General features: G+C 33.3%; 2 protein-coding genes across 7 annotated transcripts; both read left to right on the top strand.

Annotated features, from left to right (window-relative positions):
• Positions 1-1,208: 1,208 nt before the first annotated feature.
• Positions 1,209-5,978, top strand: LOC145087801 (uncharacterized). 4 transcript variants are annotated; one of them, XM_079025874.1, is made up of 15 exons: positions 1,209-1,288; positions 1,925-2,103; positions 2,193-2,839; positions 2,944-3,104; positions 3,233-3,293; positions 3,407-3,472; positions 3,586-3,671; positions 3,752-3,815; positions 3,904-4,116; positions 4,710-4,775; positions 4,882-4,961; positions 5,029-5,151; positions 5,251-5,315; positions 5,563-5,625; positions 5,696-5,978. In XM_079025874.1, the coding sequence occupies exons 2-12, from the start codon at positions 1,962-1,964 to the stop codon at positions 5,141-5,143; spliced, it is 1,701 nt and encodes a 566-aa protein (XP_078882000.1). In that variant the 5' UTR covers positions 1,209-1,288; positions 1,925-1,961; the 3' UTR covers positions 5,144-5,151; positions 5,251-5,315; positions 5,563-5,625; positions 5,696-5,978. The 4 variants fall into 4 exon arrangements, with proteins under 4 accessions (XP_078882000.1, XP_078882003.1, XP_078882001.1 ...); XM_079025877.1 differs by lacking the exon at positions 1,209-1,288 and having other exon boundaries at positions 1,825-2,103; positions 5,260-5,315; XM_079025873.1 differs by lacking the exon at positions 1,209-1,288 and having other exon boundaries at positions 1,826-2,103.
• A 4,388-nt stretch (positions 5,979-10,366) lies between these two features.
• On the top strand, positions 10,367-14,054 carry LOC145087800 (protein YLS7-like). Of its 3 annotated transcripts, none has more exons than XM_079025870.1 (4): positions 10,367-10,528; positions 11,587-12,086; positions 12,594-12,868; positions 13,141-14,054. In XM_079025870.1, exons 2-4 carry the CDS (start codon positions 11,696-11,698, stop codon positions 13,930-13,932), a joined length of 1,458 nt encoding a protein of 485 aa, XP_078881996.1. In that variant the 5' UTR covers positions 10,367-10,528; positions 11,587-11,695; the 3' UTR covers positions 13,933-14,054. The 3 variants fall into 3 exon arrangements, with proteins under 3 accessions (XP_078881996.1, XP_078881997.1, XP_078881998.1); XM_079025871.1 differs by having other exon boundaries at positions 10,367-10,533; XM_079025872.1 differs by having other exon boundaries at positions 10,388-10,462.
• The last annotated feature ends 220 nt before the right edge of the window (positions 14,055-14,274 follow it).

Below are 14,274 nucleotides of genomic sequence, written 5' to 3'. Positions count from 1 at the left end.
ATCGATAGTGGTTCAAAACGCAGTACAACATCCGAATCCGACCACACTACATCAGATGCTCGTGTTCAATTCGACCTGAACGAAGATGAACCCGTTCCAGTTTCACCACCTTCCCGACCAATGGGAAGGAACAAAGCAAAAAGCAAAGGCAAAGGCAAAACGTTGGATTCGGATGAGTTGAAAGAAATGGGGCCGATATGAAGGGTATAAAAGATAGAATGAACAAGATTTTGCATCTTGCTTCCGAAAGAGAGCTTCAGAAACAAAAGGACAGCGAAATGAAAGTGCTAGCAATAGACACGTCGAATATAACCGGGGATGAGCTTCAAGTTATTTTTACGATGAAGGAGGATGTCAAAAAACATTATGTTAATCATTTTTAATTTCCAAGATTTTAAACGTTTGATGCTTTTTTGTTTTTTGTTTTTATTTGAAATTGTAGGTTTTTATATTACTACTTTGCTTTTCTAAACTTTTTTTTTTTTTTTTTTTTTTTTTTTTTAATTTTTTATTTAAGGTTATGCAATGCATTATATTTTTATTTTTAATTAATGAAGTATTTTATATATATATATATATATATATATATATATATATATATATATATATATATATATATATATATATATATATATAAAGTTTTTATTCATTAAAAATGAAGAGTAAATTACACGAATAGTCCATATGGTTTTGGGTTATTTGCATATTTGGTCTCTAACTTATTTTTTTAACTCGAAAGGTCCATATTATTTGTTTTTGTTACGTATTTGGTCAATGTTTTACTTAAAAAGACTATTTTGCCATTGATTTTCTAACTCATTTAAATAAACACACCTCCAACCCCACCCTCTCACCTTATCGTACCCACCACACAATTTTTCCCTATTTAAATAATAGTCTTTTTAGGTAAGACAAAGAGCTAACGTGTTACAAAAACAAACAGTAGGGACCAAACGCGTAACAAAAACAAACAGTAGAGACCTTTCAAGTTAAAAACATAAGTTAAGGACCAAACGTGTAAATTACCCCAAACCATAGGGACCATTCATTTAATTTACTCAAAAATGAAATACCTATGGCATCCCTCCTTGGGTGTAACAACAAACCACGTTACGCCTACGTGGCAGTATGACAAAACTAGAAAGTATGACACCACTCCGTCTGGCCTAGACACCGTTGCAACGTTTTTTTTTTTTTTTTTTGGCAATTTCCCTCCTGTTCGGGCCTGATCAACAAATTTCCACCGCCAAATTAAGCGAGAGATTTCTTGCTCTTGACCTCCAACCTGGTAAGCAACATCTTTTTCCCTTAATGGTTTTTGACTTCTGGTTCTCTACTTCTGCAATTATACTCGACTGCTAGCTACTAATTAGTGATTACCTGATTAGCTTAGTTGAGTTCTTTATTTCAAATTTGATAGTAATTATATGACTTCTGGTTCTTTGGTTCTGACTTTGATAATTTGACTTCTGGTTATTTGTGATTGCTACCTGAAGTCTGGGTTCTTGAATGAAATTGAATTGTGACTTCGGCTCTGTATTTTCACTTTGATAGTTTGAATTGTGATTGCTAATTTGAATTTGAGAGTTTGATTCGAGTTCAATAGTTGGCTGCTGCTTAATGGATGTCTGGAACTTCATTAATGAAATTTCTCTAATTTCATTAGTTTATTAATCATTACTAGAACTTCATTACTTAATAACTCATTTTGCAACTTCTTTACTGCCTACTGGACCAGTGCCTATAGACTATAGTTAAGATATGTTTATATGTTTACATTTTTACCACAAAAACAATTATAAATCAAGGGAATATTCATCAGTTTTGGTAATCTTCGAGTTACATAAAATCAAACTGAAAATAGTAAACTATTGGACCTCATATATCTACTGATGTTTGTGGATCATTTTGTACACCAACTAAGGAATGACTGAAGAATCTACACCCAGTTAGATGCTGAAATGGTGAACAAAGCATGGCGGATCATACCAAGACCAATCATGGAAACCGTTCTCAACAACCACGCTCACCGCCACCGCGTCCATCAACCACTCATTCTCCACGGTCCCCGTGGTGTCGGCAAGACCACCCTCATCCTTGAACGTAATAATCCGTATGAATTTTGATTTGACATTTGACATGTTCAATTGTTCATTGTGGTTATCCATGAATTTTGTTTAATTGCAATACAGGGCATCTCGAGAACTGGAACAAGGGGCCTCATGTCACCGGTAACATCGACTTCGCACAATCAATTGAAGAGAACCACCCATACCATGGTCATTCGTTTCCATGGGCATCTTGGTCGAATTGCAAACCACCATCTCTCCCCACCCTCCGGACCCAACTCGAGCAGTGTCTTGAGTCCATGGCTGAAAAGGGTGTTCAACTCGGTACCATAAGCTCCCACCAGATTTGCAAAACTCTTGGAAAATGGCATAACCTGGATACATCTCTCAAAAGAATTATTCAAACTAAGAACGAAACAACCACCTCCAAGAAGGTTTTGTCCAATAAAGTTTCAACATTATCTTTGTGGGACAAGGCTGTATGCACGCTAACTGCTCGACTAAATGCCACAGAGATCGACGAGATGTTGGGGTTAAAAGAGAAGGGTAAAAACGTGAGTCTCCAAGAGGCTTCTTATTATAGGGAAGCGATAGTTGCTCTGAAACTCGCTAAGGAAGTGATCAGGGTTCAACAAGGGTTTAGGGCTAACGCTGTTAAACATTTGAATACAACTGGTGGGTTTTCAAGAACTTTGGCTAATTCAGCTACTGATTGGCCCTATTTGTTGCTTGAGTTGTTGTCTGGAGCTGCTCAATCTGACTACTTTCAGGTACATGTAAACAATCTTTCAGTTTGTTATCCACAAAATACAATCATGCCACAATGTGTGATTTCCCTGTTCTTTTTGCCATTTTGTTGCGATTTGTGGAACAGCCAAAGTTGGTAATAAACAATATCGAAGTCTTGAAAATTGCTGCTTTGGTGGATGATTCATCAGTCTCTGGATCCATGTATCATGACAGTCTGATATGGAGAATAATAGCTTTAGGTGCAAATGAGATGTGTTTGCCTGTTATTCTCATAACTTCTGACAGGTAATATTACATCTATATATATATATTCTTTTTGGCTAAAATAACTTAAATCATATACACTGTTGAACATCTTTGTATGGACACCTATCTTTTTCCCCCAAAAGTTCAAATTCACAATAAATTTGCAGCTATTATTCATACGGAGCTTATATGGATTTTGGGTTTCCTGACATTTTCATTTCCCGTGAGGTAACCTAATCCCTGTTTGATATCATGTTTCTTTTTTCTAATTATGAAATCTTGAAGCATATTATAAAACATAAAAGATTGTTACTTTTTTCACTTTTCATTCCATATAAAAGACATTTGGATGGACTCCACAACAAGCCAAAGTACATATGGTTCCAGATTACTTTAGCCAATCAGAGGTGAGTTCATATTGATATTCTTTTTGACAAATTTCTATGCTGTATTTATATAAAACTTTGGTTCTGGATGCATTTAAAATCTGAACTTATACATTCTGTTGTTTAATATCTAGTGGGATTTAATTGTTGAGGTGCTTGGGCCAAATCCACGTCATCTTTTTGAGATATATGCTCTAAAACAGAGCAATTACTACCAGTCGTAAGTAATATATATACAATATATGAAGTAATATTAATTTAAATTTTCTTATTTTGTTATGTGTCACTCATGGCATGCAGGGTCATGGATGATAAAGAAAGTACATTTGAGGACGTTATAGATGCATATCTAGCACATTTGCAAGTAATCATACTTACAAAATGACCCATAACAGTTTCTTGTTTATCTGATTTTTTAAGAAAATCATGTCAATTCTTGTCCCCATTTACAGGTTACTGTTGTCAATCCTGCAATGGATAGAGCACTGTCAATCTTGCAAAAGTTTGCTCTTGATGCTCAAAAGGGCAAAATTGTAAAAGACAAATTACGATTTGGTTCCCCTTGGAAGCACCCACCACGTAAGGATGACCCTTGCCTGCGTTCTCAATGGGCAAAGCTTCAACTAATGGATTTCATCCAATGTTTAGTCAGTGCCGAGTTTGGGGTATGTTTGTCTTTTTCTTGTTTTATTTATTCTGGTTGTGAAGAATACACAAATTTATCAAGAAATTTACCAAAAAACTATGGTTCTAAGAAACCATATAAGGTAGCCTGTGAACACACTCGATCTAAATTGTTGTGGTTCATTTTCATATTCACACTGGCAAATTGTAGGAAATAGCAACATACTTTACTTGTTTTCCTAATATAGGCAATGTACTTTCTATTTACCCATAATAGCAATGTACTTGTGTTTATATTTCCCATTTTAGCAGCATAGTTACATTTTTTTTTTTACGTATAATAGACATATGTAACCCTAATAGCATCACAATTTACATTTTCTACACATAATAGCAGCATGCTTCCAATTTGTTATCCATAATAACAACATACTTACATTTGTTTAACAATAACAGCAATATGTAACAAATAAAGTACATTACCCATATTAGTAACAAGAGTAAAGTATGTTGCTATTACCTGCAATTTACCCTATTTACAACTTGTTAAAACCAAAAGGATGCATGTTTCTATTTGATTTATATAATTCGAGATTCTCTATACATTGTAATTCGTTACACTAAATATTTCCAGATTAATTATTTTGCGGATTGTAGCCTTGAGATCTTTGATGATCCTTCCGTTGATGCAATGATGGAGGTTCTTTTCATAATCCAACAATTTTCTTTCACAACTTGATCCCTAATATCTTAGTATTTACCCTTTTGAAAGTTAAAAAATGTCAAATACTTTGGAAATTTCCCAGGTTGGTTTACTGTATGTGCAGCGTGATCCATCTTTCTTTCGCCCAATATCTCGGGCTGTTCAGAGATGTCTTGTGAGATGGTGAGGGCATTTACGTCTTTTACACAAGCAAGAATTGCGGTATGCTAATGTTGCTTATATCTCACAGGCTTGTTCAGGAGAAAATTCACATGAGCTTTAAAAATTCACTGCTTTTTCGCTGGCATCGGGTTTTAAGAGGACGTAGCTATCGTCATCTCATGTTGCAAGTCGGCAATAAATAGAATCTAAGGTGTGGGTCCCACCTTTTATTTCCTTTAACATCCAAGTAAATGACTTACAATTACTTCTTATTTTCTCAATATATAAAATAATGGTGGACTGTTTTCAGTTTATGCAGAAAAATGCTGATTCTTTTAGTGGTATTGTTGCCTCTTCTAGCCTCAAAAACTAACAGTAAGTGGTGGTTGAGGCTGCATAAATGAAGAAAATTTGGATAAATAGAAAACTCCAATGTAGTAGTTGTGACTTGTGGCTGAAAACATAAGTAAAAATTCAAAAAAAATAAAAATAAATCCAGCATTCATCCAGACAACACAAAGGGAAAACAAAGAATAGAAAACTTGAGTCAGACATTATTTACTCCATGCATTTTAGCACTTATGCTTTCATTTAACATCTTACTGTATTTCCACGTTGTCAGTATTCCATTAACAGTTACTTGCAGAAGCTTTAATGTCAACATCAACAAGGGAACTGAAATCATGTAAGATACCAAGTTTTATGATACAATATCTTATCATAGTTATAGATGTTCTATTCCTCTCGTTTTGCAGCTTTTGTACATCTAAATTGGCTGGTGATGGAACATATAAAATCTGTTAAGTCCTTCATTAAGTCCTACAATACGAAGATAAAACAGATGGGCTATACCTTTAAAGATTCGGGTGTGAAACCTGATCTTTTGAAAGATGTTACAAATAGTTGACTTAATTTTTCTGAGGTTATGGAGCAACTTCAGTTTTGATTGAAATATAGGTGAGATTGTTGTTGTAGAACTCAAAAATTACGTATACACATGTGACCATTTATTGAAGCTGCAACATCTATTCTTTATTATTTTATATGTTTTGTGATGGTCGTTTTTCATTTTCGTGTTTTGTGTTAACCGGTTTGGAAATTTTTGTGACAAAAAAGAAAACCAAACCAAAGTGAATCAAATCTGGATCAAAATTCTGATTTAATTTTTGCTTCAGACTGAACGACCTAATTTCTATGTGGATATTGCACTGGATGATTTATGCATTACAATATTAAAATTTTAAAAGTTAGATATAATATTAGGGTTAATACCTTAAAAACCATTATTTATACGTCCTCGTTTCGATTTAACCCCAAATTTATTTTTTGTTCTTCATTTGCCATTATATTTTAGAAAACGTTTCATTTTCGGACCCTTTGACCGGTCATCAACAGGTAATGATGACGTGTCAGTTTTTGCATTTTTTTGTTTGCATTGCGTTTAACCCCAATATTTTTTGTTCCCCATTTGCCATTATTTTTTAGACAAAATTTCGTTTTAGCCATTGGTCAGTCACGAATAGATATTTTAAAACGTAAGAGTTGAAACTACGACTTCTCATTGAGGGTGAGGCGTGTTACCTAGTAAGCCAATAACTTTTTTTTGTATTATCAATGTTTGTTGTATTTAATCTACACATGTATTTTAAAATGAAGGAAAAATATCTAATGTAAGTCTTAAGTCTGTAACATCTAATAAACAATATGACATGCTAATCTTTAAGCTAATCAAAATTGTTAATTCATTCGTAATTCATCTAAAAACAATTGGTTATGTTTACCAACATATTTGTTAAGAAACCATATATTTCTAAAGAGTAAAAAATATGTCTTCTCTTTAAGGGATGAGGCGTGTTACATGTTTACATTAAATTCAATACAACAAACATTGATAATACAAAAAAAGAACCATTAACTTACCATCTAACACAACTCGTCCCTTAAAGAGAAGACACATTTTTTACTCTTTAGAAATATATGGTTTCTTAACAAATATGTCGGTAAACATAACCAATTGTTTTTAGATGAATTACGAATGAATTAACAATTTTGATTAGCTTAAAGATTAGCATGTCATATTTTTTATTAGATGTTACAGACTCAAGACTTACACTAGATATTTTTCCTTCATTTTAAAATACATGTGTAGATTAAATACAACAAACACTGATAATACAAAAAAAAAAGTTATTGGCTTACTAGGTAACACGCCTCACCCTCAATGAGAAGTCGTAGTTTCAACTCTTACGTTTTAAAATATCTATTCGTGACTAACCAATGGCTAAAACGAAATTTTGTCTAAAAAATAATGGCAAATGGGGAACAAAAAATATTGGGGTTAAACGCAAACTTATATGTAAATGTTGGGGCCTATTGCAAACAAAAAAAATACAAAAACTGACACGTCATCATTAGCTGTTGATGACCGGTTAAGGGTCCGGAAATGAAACGTTTTCTAAAATATAATGGCAAATGAAGAACAAAAAATAAATTTGGGGTTAAATCGAAACGAAGATGTATAAATAATGGTTTTTAAGGTATTAACCCATAATATTAGTATAAAATGACTTTTTTTTGGCACTTGACAGAAAATGACCACCGATTTCTAAATTGCTTCTTGTGAAATTGCTTTTTCAATGGCCTCTTATCTCATAAAACCAAAATATAATCGTGTTGGGGCTTATCCACCCGTAACATATTTTGAATTCGTTTTATGTCAAAAAGATACTTTTAAAAATGTTTTATGATCACGTTGTGGAATGCAATCGGGTTAGGGCTTATCCGTAGTCGACATACTATCAAACTTGTTACCAAAATGCTTGGAGTTTTTTAAATGACAACTACCTTATTGGGAGTTTACTATCCTATAAGTTGTTTAGTTTTAAACAAAAAAATTTTATCGTGTTCGAAAATAAACGAGCTTGAAACGATGGGCGAAATGTTTGAACAAATGGTGAAACTGATAAAAACAAAGTTGATAGAACATTTCAAAAATATGTCTCTAGTTATAACTTGTGTCACCGCTTTGAACCCAACTCTAAATGTTTGACGGGACTGAGACTTTACTTCATAACATTTCTTACGATTTGAGTTTATAGAAGAAGACCAAGATTTTGCATAAAAAATATCGAAATTTAACAAGTTTTTTCCAAAGTTTGTTTGAATTTTATGTAACAAAATATGATACTACATCAAACATCCATGACATGATGCGAAATGCGAGGGCATCGTGATTGACTTCTCACAAAAATCCCGAAACAACTCGAGTCTATAATACATTCAGGTGTTGTTTGTTTTTTCTGATGCAAAATGTCTGCAATCTGCGGACCACATTTGTAGACCTCTGCAGTAGAAGAGGTGGACCAAACGTCTGCAGTCTGAAAAAAAAGACTGTTTGTTTTTTTAACATTTGCAGGCTACTAAGATAAACTGAAATCTAAATAAACTGATTTTTTAAACTTCAAAGTGATTTTTTAATATTTTTATGACTTTGTTATAAATAATTAGCGAATTTGGATCAACATTTATGTATTATTGTATAAAAAATAAAAATAAAAATGGTATGAATTGAAGTATATATTTGATAAAAACCAACAACTTTGGTTGCAAAGTTACAACTAAATATTATAATTAGTGATCAAAGAATTTGATACATAAATGGATAGAAATAAACTTTGATTTTTTCAATTAAAATCCATTAAAAACGAACCATAAATATTTTCTCGAGAAATTGACGATACTGTATTAAATAATGTTTTACAAAATTTGGCAAAAAAATATAAGAATATATTATGATTTTTTTTCATATTTATATAAACAACTTCAACGATTATTATCGTAATAAATCTTTATTTATAAATTTGTCAAAAATATTATGTTTGTATCGTCGAACGTTTTTTTTTTAAGTTTTGTAATTTTTTTTCAAATTGTTTATCATTAATAAAGTTGGAAAAAAATATAAATTAAAAAAAAAACTTAAAAAAATAAAAATGTATATGTTTTTTTAGGCTAGAAGATGTCTGAAGATGTTAGAAGACTTTGATCCACATCTGCGCCAAAAAAAGGCGCACAGACATTTTTAGGTCTGCAGTCTTAAAAAAAAAAACAGTCTACGAAGGTTAATGTCTGCACGTGGTTTGCCCGACGCAAACAGAAGAGGTCACGTAGATCTGCAGACAAAAACAAACACTACCTAAGAAACAAGAGTTTGAGAATTTCGATATTTTGGCTTGGTGGAAAGAAAATGAATCCTAATTTCCGATTCTAGCCGCTACGACCCGTGATCTACTAACTATCCAAGCTTCTACCCCAACTCCAAATTTCACTTTTTTTTTGTTAGTTGCAAGATTATGAGTGCGTTTGGTTGTTGTAAATTATTTTCATTTTTTAGAAAATGTTTTTAGAAAATAGATTTGAGTTTTCGTTTTAGTTTTCAATGAAAATTTTAGAAAACACGTTTGGTTAAAATTGGTAGAGTTTTCATTTTTCTATTTTAGAAATTTAGAAAACTTTGAAACGGTAAAAAATACTTTTCAAATTTAAATACAATTTGGAAAAAAAACCATTTTCTTGGAAAACTTTTGAAACTGAATCAATAAAACGTGTTTTCAAAATTTTTATTTTCATTTGAAAATTTTTCATGAAAAATTGAAAAATTTTCACCAACAAAATGCACTCTTATATCTCCAAGAATAACTTACAAAACTATCTTTTTGTCGGTGGAAGTTTGCATTTGCTTGAAAAACTACTTGAATGATGTAAAACAAATACACAATGTTTTATCACTAGAAAACGAATTTGTGAGGGTCGAACAGGAAATACACAAACAAAAAAACAACAATGTGATTATCGGTACCGGTTATCTTACAAGAGTTTGAATATGAAGCGAGATTACGCTAAATGGCGGAAGAAGACTAAATCCAAACAATAAAAGGATAATACGAGCCAGACGATCAAATCAATGACTATAACGACGAGGATGCTTCTTTTCAAATCATATTTTTATGTTTCAATATATATTTGTTTGATGTATTACATATGTTCATGAACTAAAACCATGGGGGGCTTAGAGGGGGGCAAAGTGGGCAGTTGCACATAGCCTAATTTTTTTCATTATATATTTTTATTTAAAAATACAAAATTGTAATAAAGATAAGGGCCATTTTTTTCTTGTTCGTCCTGAGCCTTTAAGAATATTTTATTTTTTAGGAACTAAAACCCAAGAAAGAAAGAAAATTGCTTAAAAATGTTTTTATAGTGAATAGCTTTGAAAAAGCCCAATACTGCCGGATTTTTTCGAACCGGTTTCAGACATTTCGGTCCGATCCGGTTTGTATAGGATCTGGTGTGGTTTAGTGGTTTTGACTACTTTGACTCGATCGGAAGTCCGAACCCGTTTTAAAACCAGGTTAATAGAAGAAAAATCCGGTTTGCCCGCCTCTACTAGTTAGAGCCCAAGGCGCTTGGCTGTTGCTTCCTTTACGCAGGAAATCGACCGACGAACACTGGAACATCGAACAGGGGTGATTCACTATTTTCGGCCTCTCTCCCACTTGCCGTCTTCTTCTCCTTCATCTCTTTCATTCTTGGTAAAGTTAGTAGTTCAAAACTTCAAATTTTGGTTTTAACCATTTTTTTGGGTAATCTTGAAAATCCTAAATTACTAGACATTGTTGAGATGATTTAATCTTTTTATAAAATTATATGTGATCTATAGTCGTTTTTTAATATGATTTTGATAAATCTGTGAATTGTCTAAAGTTTAGAGTCAACAAATTATGTTTATATGGCTACTGATTTTGAGATTCGAATTCTGTTTTGACAGATACTGGAACTAGACATTCAAGTTCAATTTGGTCAAACATAGATAGTTTTAGAGACATGGATGGTTTAATTTGAATAGCCACTAGTAGAAATAGAGTTGTTCAGTATATCTCTTTTTAGCATCCATAAGTTGTTTGCTTGGTAGAAAACAAGGTGTAAATCTAGCGTTTAACCAAAATCAGTGTAGTAATCTCTCCTTTTAGCATTCAAATATATGGTTACTCCATCAAAACAAGAACATACTTCTTTTAACTTCTAATATATACATAAGACGACAGTAACATAGCTGCACAACATTAACCAACACTTACTACTATTAATAATCATGGAAACAATGGATTATTTGACATATTTTCTGTAAATTGAACTGAAAAGTAGATCTTTTTGACCTAACCCAATTATTTTGACCATTTAGACTCGACTAGATTATATAGTTGATCGCCAGTGCCCCATATGAAGGAATTTTCTGAATTTGCCATTGTAGGGAATAAGAAGATCTCATATTTAAATTGATGGGAACTTGGGAAGTCTATTCTGGCATTTCTTACCTTATTCTTTTGACTACTATTTGACTAAATAGCACATAGCTTAGTATCCAAGGAAACATGAAAACATATAATGCAGGAGTGTGTATGTTTACACTGAATATCATTTCCTGATGCTATCTTCTTTGCATTTCATTTAAGTGCATCTTGAGTATTACTATTACATATTTCTTAGGAAGTCTATATGAAATTGAAAATAAGTTATTTCTTATATGACTAGCAATAGTCTTATAGCCTGATTTCACATTTTTACATATTTCCCTTTCCACATGTTACAGGTGGATTTTATTGCTAAACAATAATGCAATGGAGGAATTAATAATGTCTTTAAGGAGAATCTTTTACCACTAACATCGATTGGTTAGTTTCTTTGGGTTTTATAAGGCCATGGGATTAGGTTCCCCTAAATCAATGGCTTCTGCATATCCTAAGACACTTGTACCAATTGCAGCTTCAATTGGGGGACTTGCCTTGTTCTTAGTTTTTGCCTCTTTGCTTCTTGTCGATCAGCCAATTGGATCTAAAGTTAGTGGGTACTTTTTTAACCTAGATCAAGCTAGCAAAGTTGATTTATCTCCCTTTAATAATGAAACAAGCATATTTGAGATCAAGGATAGGGCTAATGATACAGATACAACCAGAAAGATTGTTGATTCAGCTACCAACAAGACTGTTGATACAAATATCAACAAGACCACTGAGTCAGATGTCAACAAGACCATTGACTCAGGTATCAACAAGACTGTGGATGCAGGTATCAAGAAGAGTGTTGATTCAGGTACCAATATTGTCAATGTCTTTACAGTTCTAAGGGGTTATTTCTGTTTGACTTAATAGGCTTAATGAGTTAAGCACTTAATCTGGAAAGCTATACATAAGGGGTCTTTCTTTTCTACTTAATCTGGAGAGAATGGGTTAAGGTATAAAGACACCACCCCTTTACCTATTTGCCCTTCTTTTTTCCTCTCATGACAAAATTTTGAGTAATCTAGTGAAATTTATTTTTTTGGAATATTTGGTTAAAATGTTCATATAGAGTCACTTTCAGACGGTTTGTTCGGTCCAAGCACTTTTAATACCCATACAAGACTTGATGTAGGAAAAAAAGAAACCACCCCTTTATTTATCTACAACTCATTTGTTGACTTTGCTCTAGAAGGGTTCAAAATTTTATATTGGTCATAATAAGTAATATAAAAAATGCACATTATTGTTTTTGTAGTATGAAAAAAGTAACAAAGTGATATGATTATGATGGTTGGATTTGTAATTTGTACTTTTGTAGGATGTGATTTGTATGATGGGAAATGGGTATATGACTCGGGTGGTCCTTTATACACAAACAATTCATGCCCTGTGTTGACACGGATGCAAAACTGCCAAGGAAACGGTAGGCCTGATAAGGAGTATGAGAATTGGCGATGGAAACCCACAAAATGCAATCTTCCAAGATTTGACCCCAAAAAGTTTCTAGAATTGATGAGAGGAAAGACATTAGCTTTTGTAGGTGACTCTGTTGCCAGAAATCAGATGGAGTCAATGTTATGCATTCTTTGGCAGGCAAGTTTTCCGCATTCAGACCTTTAAATTACCGAAAAGCACCATGTACTTTCACAACTTAATCGATTAAGCCCCTCGTAGTCATACTTTATTTGTCTTATTCAAAAGTATGCAAATCGCACCTATTTTTAGTAAGACGTTTAATCGCTACAAATAAAAGTGCCTAAACTGATTAAATGGTAGAAGTAGTTTGTGTATTTCTTAACTCTCCCAACAAGTAATACATATTATCGATTATCCCGATACTAAAAAAATATTTAAAACATTTACAGGCGGAAGCTCCAAAAAACCGTGGGAATAAAAGAATGCAACGATATTATTTCCGATCAACATCCGTAACAATCATACGAATATGGTCATCATGGCTAGTCCACAAAACAACCGAAAATTTTGATTTTGCACCCGAGGGTGTAGACAAGCTCCACCTTGATATCCCTGATGAAACTTTTCTAAATGACATTCCCACTTTTGACATTCTCGTCCTTTCCTCCGGTCACTGGTTCGCAAAAAAAGCCGTTTACATTTTAAACAACGAAATCGTGGGCGGACAATTATGGTGGCCTGACAAATCCCGTCCAAAAAAAATCGAATCCCCCGAAGCTTTTAAAATATCTGTAGCAACTATTATGTCCACCCTCGTGAGTAGCCCGGGTTACACTGGGCTAACTGTGGTCCGGTCTTATTCACCGGACCACTACGAGGGTGGAGCCTGGAACACAGGCGGGTCATGCACTGGGAAGGTGAAGCCCGCTGTGGATTTAGTTGAGAATGGGTTTACAAATATGATGCATGATAAACAAGTGTTGGGGTTTAATCTTGGTGTGAAAAATAAAACGAATAAATCACGGGTTGTGTTTATGGATATTACAAAAGCTTTTGCGTATAGGTATGATGGTCATCCGGGCCCGTATAGGAGTCTTGACCCGAATAAGGTGGTGAAAAGGAGTGCGGATGGGCGGCCCCCACCGCAGGATTGTTTGCATTGGTGTATGCCGGGCCCGGTTGACACGTGGAATGAGTTGTTGGCTGAGGTTATAAGGAGGGATTTTGAGGGTGGGGATTGATTCATTGATTTGTTTTCAATTTCGTATGCTGTAGAGGATTAAGCAGTTGTACATACTATGTTGTTTGTCGTAGGCTGCTGCTATTAATATATGAGAGTTATAACGTTCGTTGGTTTTCATTATTCTTGTGTTATTATATGTTTATCTAGGCGAGTTTAACTTAATTTATAGTTTAGTTGTATTGTTATGCTAAGTTGAAATTTTATGAGAGATCTATTTCATACCTTATATGGACCTAAAAACATTTCTAATGAAAGTGTTTTTGATATGTCCGTTATTAAGAATCAACTGCAAAAAGTTTGACATGATAGCTTTTTTGAGGTGATTATACAAACCAATTTT

The sequence above is a fragment of the Lactuca serriola genome, chromosome 2, assembly GCF_051521515.1.
Source record: "Lactuca serriola cultivar US96UC23 chromosome 2, Lser_US96UC23_V15, whole genome shotgun sequence".
NCBI classification, from domain to species: Eukaryota; Viridiplantae; Streptophyta; class Magnoliopsida; order Asterales; family Asteraceae; genus Lactuca; species Lactuca serriola.
The sequence above is the reverse complement of the archived record's forward strand: the minus strand, read 5'-3'. Positions and strand labels throughout refer to the sequence as shown.

Bases quoted from the DNA above. Each gene is read 5' to 3' on its own strand.
- LOC145087801 (XM_079025874.1), top strand. From the start codon at position 1,962: ATGGTGAACAAAGCATGGCGGATCATACCAAGACCAATCATGGAAACC. The intron at 2,840-2,943 runs GTACATGTAAAC...TTTGTGGAACAG, and splicing joins CTCAATCTGACTACTTTCAG to CCAAAGTTGGTAATAAACAA. The intron at 3,473-3,585 runs GTGAGTTCATAT...TTTAATATCTAG, and splicing joins ATTACTTTAGCCAATCAGAG to TGGGATTTAATTGTTGAGGT.
- LOC145087800 (XM_079025870.1), top strand. From the start codon at position 11,696: ATGGGATTAGGTTCCCCTAAATCAATGGCTTCTGCATATCCTAAGACA. The intron at 12,087-12,593 runs GTACCAATATTG...GTACTTTTGTAG, and splicing joins CAAGAAGAGTGTTGATTCAG to GATGTGATTTGTATGATGGG. The intron at 12,869-13,140 runs GCAAGTTTTCCG...AAACATTTACAG, and splicing joins TGTTATGCATTCTTTGGCAG to GCGGAAGCTCCAAAAAACCG.